The sequence below is a fragment of the Gavialis gangeticus genome, unplaced genomic scaffold (assembly GCF_001723915.1).
Source record: "Gavialis gangeticus isolate Ggan-Ray unplaced genomic scaffold, GavGan_comp1, whole genome shotgun sequence".
Lineage (NCBI taxonomy): Eukaryota > Metazoa > Chordata > Crocodylia > Gavialidae > Gavialis > Gavialis gangeticus.
In genome coordinates this window covers 140,897,016-140,909,142 of record NW_017729025.1, presented here as the reverse complement: position 1 = coordinate 140,909,142, position 12,127 = coordinate 140,897,016, and the positions used below count along the sequence as shown (strand labels likewise).

At 41.7% G+C, this 12,127-nt stretch overlaps 1 protein-coding gene across 5 annotated transcripts in view; it reads left to right on the top strand.

Annotated features, from left to right (window-relative positions):
* LOC109299123 (pleckstrin homology domain-containing family A member 7-like) overlaps positions 1–12,127 on the top strand; it is a 273,825-nt gene that overhangs the window by 139,751 nt on the left and 121,947 nt on the right. For all 5 annotated transcript variants that reach the window (XM_019519653.1, XM_019519652.1, XM_019519657.1 and 2 more), the window contains exons 4-6: positions 5,512–5,616; positions 8,464–8,536; positions 11,554–11,654. In XM_019519653.1, coding sequence (XP_019375198.1) covers positions 5,512–5,616; positions 8,464–8,536; positions 11,554–11,654 — 279 coding nt within the window. The remainder of the gene's footprint in view (positions 1–5,511; positions 5,617–8,463; positions 8,537–11,553; positions 11,655–12,127) is intronic.

Below are 12,127 nucleotides of genomic sequence, written 5' to 3'. Positions count from 1 at the left end.
CGACCCTAAATCTATGAAACTATGAAACTATGAAAAGTGCACTAAGCATCTTATAAAGCCAATGGTAATTCATGGTTATATAAACTGAACTTTATAGACAGATTTTATGGTCACAGATGGTCAGTGTTGAAGTCTGAGTGGAGAAACTGCTAAATTACATTTTAGTTGTGATGTAGAAAAGATATCAGATTCTTTTATGAGTCTCATAACATTCATTAGCAAAACTTTTTCAAAGAAATGAAGAGACAATATAAAATCTTTTCACTTTACATAGATAAAATATATTGGTTTTATTGGTTACTTAATAGCAGCTTTCATTTATACATTTAATATATTCCATTTGAAAAATGAAATTACTCAGGCATATACCATATCATTCCATTTATAGATCCACCATTTTTTGCTCAAAATGAGCCATAAAAGTTGGTTGACTTAAAGGGTTGTTGTATAACTGTATTGATACTGTGCTACTGAACAGAGCCAATAACCCTTTTCAGCATCCTTAAGAAACCAACCAGTTTAAAGGTGCCTCAGAAGGTCACTTGCTTTGCAGTTCATAAGGGTGCTGTTCCATCATGGTGGTTGCAGGCTCAGCTCATGAGGGAAAGGGCTGCAGTGGCTTGATGAAAGAGACTGCTACAGCCCCACCACGTTTCCTGAGATTCCCATATATGCTCCATTGGAGTCTGAGGCAGGCATTAATCCTCCTGCAAGGAGGCGAAGAGTTTAGAAGCACTAACAGCCATGCGTCAAATTAAGATTTCCAGACCCCTGGCTCCTAGTTATGGTGCAGTGTGCAGCAGGTGACCACAGGAGCCACAAGCCCAGGATACAGCCCACAGAGGAAGCTGGCATGTAGGGTTCTGCTGGAAGCTTTTATTCTGTTTTTCAGCAGAAGTCAGTCAAAACCAATTGTGAAACATTTTGCATTCATTGAAATTAGTCTTTTACAACTAAACTAAACAAAAAATTGTCAGGAAGTTCTCATACAACCATCCATCTCTATTTCTCCCCAAAAATAGGAAAATGTGAATTTTGATTTCCTAAAATATGGGCTGTTTGGATCCTAGGATTTTGACTCTGTTTGGTATATGAAGCTTTAACTCTACATTGCAATTTAAATTTGGCCTTTGATAAAGACCTCTCTGGTTGACACCTGTGTACCTGTATATAATTGTATTGCATGGCATTTTAGACTGAAAACAATGTGGTGAAGCTTGAGCAAAATTATCTTGCGTACAGAGGATTTTTTAAATTTTAATATTTTCAGTGCATTTAATCCACAGTTTGGTTCTAGGTTATTTGATTCTCTAGTGGGCAAATGGAGTTCCAGTACTTCCTCTGTAGCTATCCACCTTTTTCCAGGGGAAAACTGCTTTTCCTAAAATTGAATAGGAAAATATGGGCTCAAATTGCATTCAGGGTTGACTTCTAATCAGAACTAAAGGTACATAGTCCCCAAAAACATTAAGTGAAAAGCAGTGATTTCCTAGAGCAGAATATTACTAAAAGTTGATTCTCAAGCACTATAAACTGAGAGATCAATACCAAAATGGTGTAATATTTTATTAATATCACTTAATCCTGCAGAAACACACAGCCTACTATTTTATTTGCTACTCTGTAGTGTTGTAATCTGACACCAAAAAATACTTTAAATACATTATGCAGTTCTAAAGCTCATATTGGTGAAGTAATCTTTTAGTGGCTGTTCCTGTGGGTCTTTATAGAAAAATTGCATTTAAAGGTGCGATTTGGAAGAAGAAAGGTAGAGGTTGTTATGCCCACAGGAAAAGAGCAAGTGAGTTCTGAGTTTCAGGGGCAGCAGACAGAATAGCAGCATTTGCTATTAAATCACCATGTAAAATGCACCCATTGTAGTAGGGGTGTTTTCTCTCTTTGGACATTCCTTATGTCAAATCCTGAAATCAGTGTGTCATAGCTATTAGAGAGGAGCTTTGGTGAGTCTGCAGAAAATTGTTGTTCTATTGGTAGGGTTTCAATAAACAGAGGATTCTGTCTTCAGTTAGTATTTTAAAATAATATCCTAAAGTTAAAGAGGATTAATGTCCCATATATGTAACTACTACTGAGTGTTACACTCATGCCTGAGTAAGAGACAAGACACCATAGATTTTAGCTTAGTTGATTTTTATGAGGGTCTGACATGATGAAAAACACAGCTGACTGAAGTTCATTCCAGGTAAAACTGATGGTAATGTTCATAAGTGGGAGAAATGAACAGAAGAAATGGCAGTGATGTCTCTGAATTTTGGATGTATATTGTCTATCTTGTTTTGGCTAGGAAGTTCCAACTTCTTTTATATCAGATTTGGACCTGGCTGTAGTTATCTTTCATTGCCACTTCTGCAATGTATCTCTGCACCGAGGTCTTCTGCTGCGGACTAACCTTCAAGATCTTTGAGTTTTCTTCAACTAGTACAGTATGGGGCAGCCAATTTACTTTGCCAGATTTTTATTGGCAATGAACATTGAATTCTGCATTGGCTTCCAGTTTATTCTTATTGGAGTTGAGTGTAGTGTAGGTTTTGACCTACTGGGTGTGTCTATGTGTCTCCATACAGCAACATTACTGTGCTGTATTTTGGTACTTCCTTTTGGGAATACTAAAATATGGCACAGTAACTGCCCGTACTGCACTGTACAGGCACGCAAAGATTTCCCCACTACCTCACCGCAGCAGTGCACTATAAGCAGGGAGTGTGCAGCTGTGGCAGCATAGCTAGCGATAACATGTAGACCCACATGATTGCTACATAACTGTAGTGTGCCTTACAGCAATGTAGCACATCACTATGTCACCATAAGGCAATGTGTGGATGCGCCAGCTGAGTCCTTAATGGCCTGGTTCTTGCTCCCATGGAAATATTATATCCTCATATGACACCTTAGCAGTTGTAGTTATCTGAAGGATTTGTGGCATAAATGATGAGGAGCCAGCTGTTTAAAGAGTGGGTTCTTGCCTTTGAAAATATATATTTCTCTAATTATTCCTGTATTTATGCTTTTCAATCTAATTGTTTTATATTTGTTTTATTAAGATTGTTCACATGATTGTCCAAAGCATGGGGTGGATACATCTTTAACTAATCACATAATGAAGCATAGACCTAAACATCCAATTATACAATTCAACTCTTCTTTTTTTTTGTCACTTTTGTTTGTTGCTATGTTGCAATTCAACCATGGACTGTAAGATCTTGAAGATGGGCCTATTATTTACTGTATGTTTTCCCAGTGCTTAGCCAGATGGGGCCCCAGTTGCATAAAATTACCATGCAAATAATGATGTATTCATTCTAGTATTAAGAACTTCCAATGGTATAATAATGTAGTAGTCATCGATGCATTACAGATGCACTTAGCTTCCAAATTCGTACTTAGCTGGAATGCAAAATATTTCTTCCATTTGTATAGTCACCTGAAACTCTATTTAATTGATGCTTTGATTTGTCCTTAGGCCTTTTATATCAATGGGGCACTTCTGTGTTTAAACTTAATATGATTCAGTACAGAATACATGTAATAATTAAGTTGATAAGATATTGCTGCTATTATATTAATTTAGCATTAAGATGCACCTGTGTTGATGTCTGTACTAGAACTAGAGAATTCTAATACCGATATGAAAAAAGTGGTGAATCTTATTAATTTAAATCAGGGCTGTCCAACTTCTGAATGGCTGGGGGTTGCAGTCCCTACTCCCTCCACTATCCCTATGCTTTGAGCTATGTAGATCCCTCCCACTGTGCAGCTGGAGCCTGGCTGTACCATGCTGGCACCCTGTGCTGTACAGCATTTTATGGGACATCTGGGTCCCCCCAAGCTACCTGGCTATGGGATCCCTCAGCCTCACCCCCAGAGATGAGGTCAGGCAGTGGAAGTCAGAGAAGGGAGGGAGAGCCTGGAGACTTGCAGCAGCTGCTGCTGGAGTAGTGCTGAAGTGCCCAGATCAGGAGCCTGGACACATGTTAACTCCTGGGCTAGGGGCAGACATTCAGAAAGACTGAGCCTGAATTGATAAAATGAGCAGCCAGGGAATCCAGGAAGACCCTGCTGTGCCTGCAGTCTGCTGGAGCTCTGGTTAGGCAGCAGATGGGCGGGGCCAGCTCTGTTCTCTGGAGCAGACAGCCCAGCCCAAGTATGCAAATCATCTAAGATGCTGGGGGACTCTGGTTTGACTTAAACCAGGAAGGGGTCTGGGGAAGACATGGCATAAACCAGTTTGACCCAGATCAGTTAAGTGTGATACTACATTCAACCAGGTTTATCTTAAACCAGTTTATGCCATTTTGAAAGTGGTTTATGTGCACTGAACTTATGTTCTGTTACAGGTTTAAACCAGTTTCTGATCATTTAAGCCAGTTTATGTGTAATGTCTGTCCCTGGCCCTCAGCTGGACAATCCTGATCTAAACTGACACTGTCTACTTTAATGTTGTTGCAAGGTTCTGTCTTATATATGTTCCTTTTAATTTTCTATGGTATACCTGATGGCAGGGTGTAGAGCTGCCTGCCTGGTTGTTTTGGCAAAATTATTCCCCTCAAATGAGAACTATTTGTTGACTCCCAGTGCTGGGTTATTTGTCTTCACCTGATGAGCATTAATACTCTTGCGAGTTCAGTAGAGAGGTTTGAATAGAAAACAGTGGTTAGAAGTGCTGAGGATTTCATCCTATGTTCTTCTGTGCAGATATGTCTCTAGCACCTTGTAAAGCACTGAGACACGGTGGGTACAATATAACTGACCTCTGCAGGGCAAGCAAGAAGCTGAGATGCCTCATGCAAAAGAGATTTCTTCCTCTTGAGGAAGAGAAATTGGGTTAGGAGGTATATCAGAAAGAGATGGGCAGCTCTGTAAAGCAAATAGATCCTGAAAGAGCAGGACAAGTCCTCTCCCCAAAAATTCATGCTGACTTCCTTTTTCTCCAGACAGCTTTTCACCTGAGAAGAGTCCTACAACTTCCCCTGTTTGTGGGAACGTTCTACCTTTCTACCAGCAGTACTACCTTTCTGGTACTCCGTTTGTTTCTGGAAATGAAGCACTGCTTCTGTTTAAATTAATTTTATATGAGACGAAGCATAAAAGAACAAAAATAAAGTTCACATGTACAATGTATTTCTGTTGCGTGGCGCACGTGCGTGTGTACTCATGAGAGAGAGACTGTGTGACTCATTCTGTGCTTTGGTACAAACAGTTCTGATAATGCATACAGAGCTTCCCTCAAGCACAGAAGAACTAAATTTTATCTTTCAAAAGGTTAGACGTCATTCATAGTTATGATTCATGCAGGAGGTGGAAGTGCATTTGGACACTGGTATGCTGATGATGGTGTTAAACTGGCTTTATTTAACTGTTATAAATATTATATCTGAAAAAAACACTATAACTGCTATAATTATTACTGTGTAATAAAGTAGGAAACATATATATTCTAAAATGTATGTTTAATACAGTATTTTTTAGTAATGTCCAAACATGTGTCTTCAGGTTGTAAAATCTGGCAACAAAGTTCACAGTTTTGGAAAGAGGGACCAGTCTATACGGAGGAATCCTAATGTTCCAGTTGTAGTACGAGGCTGGCTGCATAAACAGGTGTGTATGAGAGATGATCAGTTTCTATTTCTTTGAATTTCAAAATCATCAGATAACCAAGAGAGCTTTTTCAGGTAACAGCAAATGAACAAGGGCCTGACTGCCAGTAATCCAAGGCATCTGGAACTCCTATTTACTACAGGGGAGAGTTATACGTGCTCAGCATCTCTGAAATCAGCCACCTAAAGTTTACTTTAAAATTGGATATGGTTATGGAAACAATGACACATAGACAACAGATTAATGGTTTAATATGAAGGCTGCAACTCTCTTGCCTAAATCTGGTTACCATTCTGAACTGTGTAGTAGGATTTTTTTCCATGTGGGGTACTATACCTGTGAGCCTGTCCATAGGCTTTGACTGAAAGCAGAGCCCCAACCCATTCCCCTTCTGCACTTCAGTGTTAGGCAAGAGAAGATTAAAGGAGATTCAAGCTGTGCTAGACGGAGGCAAATCCTCTTCCAGTGTACTGCTGCACTCGGGACCAGTGACCAAGAAGCCCTGCTAGTTATAGAGATGTCATTCAACTGCATTGGCACTTGCCCAAGTTGCCATAAACGTAACCCAGATCTACAAACTCAGACCTCGTGGATGACAAGTGGAAAGTGAAGAAAATCCATGCATCCTTTCACCAGTTTTATGTATAATGAGTCCCTTTGTCAGCCTCAAACTTGTAATCCACCTAGCTTCCAACAGCTAGATTGCAAATAGCAGGTGTGAAGGTGAAACAAGGTCCATGATAACAAATCCTCCTAGACAGCAATGTGTGTTCCCCACTTTACAGCATTAAAGAGAACCAATCACCTAGTCCCAACATACCCTATTTGTCCAAGGGCAGAAGCAATGGACAGGATAGAGCCTATGCAGGTATATTTAGCATGTGTCACTGTCCCTTACAACATGAAAAAAGGAAGAGGAGGAGGAGAAGAAACAGCCTCTCCGCACAGGTTTAAGGTGAGATCAGGATGGGGAAGAAAGGGCGCACATGGAATGGCACTTCAGATATTCCCATTTGGAAATCCTCTCCTTCAGCCCAGAAAATGTTTTCTGTGCTTTCCACCCTGTCAGAGATGCATTTTGGCAGACATCTTGTTCATTTAACATTTTTTTTATGACCTCCGCTTTTTTAATAAGACTTTCCTAAGATCTTCTAGCTAGTCAGCTCTGTCTCTTTATTTGCAACCTCCTGCTCCCCGGTTCAACAGTTGTATCAGTCAGTCTTCACAGCATGAAACTTCTGAGGCTCTTGAAAAAGATGCTTTGGGGCCACTCTACATAATTTATAGCCCTATCTCTTAGGGCAGGGGTGTCAAACATATAGATCATGTAATCTTACCGACGGGGCTTTCAGAGGTGCCAGGAATTTGGGGGTCAGGTGGGTAAGGCCTGCCACTGAAATACTGGATATAGAGCACTGTTGAGGGTAAGTAACATCGGCCTTAAGCCCCATGGTTGCCATTGCTGCTTGCTCTACTGCTGCATCTGGATCTGGCCCACAAAGAGACCTGCAGTCTGGATCCAGCTTGTGAGGAGCAGTAGGTTTGACACCCTTTTCTTAGGAGGAATAATGTACTAAGTAATAGGAAACATTAAATTGAGAGGCTAGTGTCAGAACACTTTTTATGTGAAGCTGGGCAGTCCAGACAAATGAAACTTGTTTCTAGGTGGATGCTGTAAACCTTTGACAGAAAGCAGAATGAGAATTTGGTACATGCATCGCCATATGTATTTAGAGTATAGCCATCTCCATATTTTCTGACTATTGAACGGTTGTATTTCCTATAAGAATTTTGTAAGCTACACTCTCAGCATCATAATTAAGAGTAACATTAGGTAAGTTAAATTATAATAGGGACCTACCGAAATCATGGTGAAAGTGCAGTTTCCAGCAGCTCCTGGTTCTAAATATGGAGCAGTTTTTGCCTCCTGGCCAATCAGCAGCAAGCAGCGGGGCCCCTTGACCAATGAGCAGCTGGAGATAAAAACCATGTCATATTTAAAAATAACAGTTTTTGCCTCCCCATCAATCGGTAGCAAGTGTCAGGGATACTAGGGTCCCTCTGCCAATCGGGATTGGGGGCAGTGCGCCATGAAACCAGCAAGATTAAAGGAGCCACTGTAGAGGGCACTTCTGTTGCAATTTCAGTAGGTCCATAATTATAATAATTTTTCAATGTTATTTCCTATTTTTGACAATGCCTATTTCTCTGCTGAAAATCTCTTGTAGAGCTAAAAGTCTAATAGAATGTATTGAATTTTTAAAAGAGTTTTTGAGTTACCTTGAAGGTTGGTGAGAGAATGTTTTAGTAAGTATTTTCCTTGCTTTTTTTTTTATGATTTCTGCACATTTTAACTCATTTATTTACTGAGTTTTTTTTCTGCTTTTGTATGTTGTTCAACTACGCTTTTCTTGTCTACTCTGCTAATATGTCCTTATACTCACCATAAATGGGAAGCAATCCTCATTGGAATGCATCTCCCTTCTTAATAACTTGATTATTTTTCCTAATGGCCTGATAGATCCTTTGAGAAAATACGTGGCAACAGCTCCTTTGTTCATAGAGCCACATATACTGGAGATCTAAATTTAGTTAGTGAATAAAAGTTTGAAAATTGTGCTGTAGAAAGATCATCCTGTAACTGGATACTGTACTTGATGTTTCTGTCATTGTATCATGGTTCACTAAACAAAAAGCAAAATGTTCATTTTTTTGTAATAAATAACATACTTGGTATATTTCTGATAACTGTTAATTGTTATAACATAAGAATTAGATGCTGAGGTAGACTATCTTTGAGATTTTATTTGAATGGAAAGAAAGTATATTAAATTCTTTGTATTTCAGGATAGCTCTGGAATGAGGTTATGGAAAAGACGATGGTTCGTGCTTTCTGATTATTGTTTATTTTACTACAAAGGTGAGCGGATAACAGGCTGATCTAAATAATTTTCATGAAACTGAGACCTTTTTGGAAAACATTTTGGCTTGTTTTCTGAACATCTCTTAAAGTTCAGTATTTTTTCCTAACCATGCCATACCCTTCACATAACTATTTTAACATTACTTTTGTGATCCAAATCCTCACCAGTAAGCAAAATTACTGTTAGCTTATTTGAGTTTGTTTTGGCTAAGGTGTGGGTTTGGGGAAACAAGAGACCAGGGTTTCCAGCTGTTCATAGATTATAAATAATAATATTTTATATGTGATTTAGCATTGTCCATTTTCAAAGCACATTGCAAACATTAATTAATATAACATCTCTGGGATATCATTCGATAAGTATTATTACAGCTATGGAGAAACCCCATGAGACTGACTTATCCAAGATCACATGGTCAGTGGCAGAGTTCAGATCAGAACCCAGGCTCTCTGAATCCCAGTTCCAGTGTCGAATCATTAGACTTCTCTGTGCCTTTGTTTCTTCTTGAACCAAATGGAGGCGTTGCATCCCACCTGCTGCACATGAATTTATAAAGTTAAAAACCCAGTTTCTATAGCACTTAGGAAATTTGCAACACAAAGGGCGCTGACAGATGTGGAGCAAAAACCAAAAAAATGCACCCTGTTGAAAGCAGCAGCACATTACTTCCACCTGGCTGTGCAACAGCTGTATAGCTCAGGCGCTTCAGTGGGGCTCTTTGGTACTTTTAGCTAAAGATGATTCAATCAGCTACTAGATCAGTGGTCACCACCTGGTTGATTGTGATTGATCGGTATATCCTGGAGTCTCTTCAAGTGGATCCTGGGCTGGGGGGGAGGGGGGGACTGAGCATGCGCATGCTTGTGTGCACCCTAACCCCACTCTTCTGAGCACACCAGGTCAGTTGGTGGGGGAGGGCAGGGGCAGAGGCCTTGAAGCACAAAGCCCAGCCCACAGCTGCAGTCATGTCTGCTGCGCACAGATTGGGGGGGCATGTGCCCCCCCAAATGCAGGGCAGCGCCAGCAGCTGTATGTAGGGAGTGTGGGCAGGCCCTGCACAGCGAGGGGGCCCGGGTTGGAGGGGAAACGCAGCCCAGGAGGTCAGGGGGGTGCATGCCTCTGGATCTGGGGGCAGGGCAGGGTGGGCTGGGGCTGGGGCGCACCAGGCTTTCCCTGGCCGGGCTGCACTCAGGCTGGGGGGCTGCACCGTCAGTGCTGGGAGTGGGGCCATGCAGAGGGAGACCGTAGCCCCAACCCAACCCTTGCTTCCAGCACCACCACCGAGTGCATTGCAGGCCAGGCCTGGTGGGTACAGCCTTCCCCTCCCCTTGAGGACATGCGGGGCTGGGGACTGGCACGCACAGGGGAAGGACAGCTACAGCTATGGGCTGGAAGGCTGCTCTGGGCTGTTCCCGCCATGCCTGGCCTGCACTGTTCTCAGCGTGGATGGTGGCAGTGCTGGGAGTGACCCATTCCCAGTGCTGCCACCGCCACAGCCACCTGGCCTGAGTGCAGCCCAGCCAGAAAGAGCCCGGTGTTACCCCAGCCTCAGCACCAGCCCACCACACATGTAGATCTGGGGACATGCACCTCCCCCGCCCTCCTGTGATGTGTGCCTCCACCCCCTCCCTGAATTCCCCAGACAGGGGGGCTTTGTCCCCCACTCCACCCCAGCTGTGTAGGGCTTTTCCCTCCCTCGCCAGCACTGGGGGTGGCAATCAAGGCCATAGTGGTGATGGAGGGAGTGGGGTAGGGCTGGGGCCTTGATCTGTCCCACCCCCCCAATGGCCCTTTCCCCTCCACCCTCCCCTCCCCACAGACTGACCTGCTGGGCTGGGGGGGAGGTAGATCTTCAGTTCCTCTTAAATTCCAAAAGTGATCTCCAACCTAAAAAGGTTGGAGATGATTGAATTAGATAAATGTGCCAACCACCCCCCCAAGTGCCTGATTTCTGCAGATGTTGGGTAAGCTGGGTGCAACTAAAGCTCTGCCTCTTCTGGTCTTGCGCTGGGGATGATGCAGGAGCTCACTGAGGTTACAGTAAAGTGACGTTTTGTGTTTTCCCCAAGTCTGCAAGTACCCAGAATGTTTGTTCATATATAGACTATGGTAGCTCTATAATTGCTTACGTAATTAATTAGAAAATAAGTTGGATGTATGAGTCACACTTGATAGTCTATCTTACATCATGCAGGTTTACAGACTTTTAAATCATTACAGTTATCTGGCATCAAAATCTATGTAGTATTATATGTTGGTCTCAGAGCATTGCACAATGTGTTAATGCAAGGTGGGAAGGAAGAGGAAGCAGAGTCACTAGGGGTGCCTAAACGCTTGTATTGAAGCTGCTGCCATGCACTGTAATTACAATGTGTTGTAATTACCATGCTCTGGCAGACTCCAGCATCATGATTATCAGTGTCCCTATGCTGAAAAATGGCACTGGGGGCACTTTAATTGACGCTCGTTGGGCAAGGATTAGTTAAAGCACCTCTGCCGCCATTTTTCAGCGTGGGGACGCTGATACACGTGACACTCTGGGTGCTTTAATTACAGCAGCTCCCAGAACTGCTCTAGTTAAAGCCCCTCCCCCACCCCGAGCCTCCCAGAGCATGTGTATAAATGCCCCAAGTTGCTGACTCCTTGGGGTGGGGCTGTTGAGGAGGGGAGAGGGCAGATTGGCTGCTTAAGTGGAGACAATAGTGCCTAGAGATGTCTTTGGTATGCCAGTAGATTTTTTTGAATCACTAGTTCCTTGCACTTGAATAAATTGTCACTTTGGTGGCCTTGTTTCTTTCAGTTCCTCTCTTCTGTTCTTTAGTCACTGGAAGTATATCAGCAGAAGAATTATTTTGAGTGCTTATTCTTCTGGGTGAAAAAACGAAAAATTGGAAATGGGACAAATTTCAGGAGCATAATATAATAGGCACTGTTTTCTCCACTGTTTGATGGTACTGTATAGGGAGAATATCCTATTGAAAAGATACAGTGACTCACTTTTTCCATTCAATAGATAGCAGAGAAGAAACTGTTTTGGGTAGCATACCGTTGCCTAGTTATGTCATATCTCCCGTTGGACCTGAAGATCGTATACACCGCAAGTTTTCCTTTAAGGTACAATTAATCAAATACAACATTTATGATATATATAATTAGCAATGTGTATAGTAAATATTTTTAAATGTTTGTTTGCCTGGGAGAATATATTGTCATAGAGTGAACAGTAACATTCCTAATTCTCCCTGCATATTTTAAAAACAAAACTGATTTATCAAATACATATTTAATAAATATGTTTCAAGCTACATAATTTCTCTTGTATCTAATAATTATATTATAATTCATCTTTCTACTATGCTACATACTTCTTTGACATTTTTATTTCCAAAAGACTCAACAACTGGAAAGTGAATAGGTTTAAAATATCAAACATTAAGCAAAATGAGGGATAGGTGATGGGATTGTTCCAAATGCTTAGTTAGATAGTTTGTATCCACGTTGCTAATTCACATGGGGACAAGCACCTCTGTGGCATCTCGCTCCCCACGAAGAGATGTACGGGTAGTTACAGAATCTGAAGTCAAGGA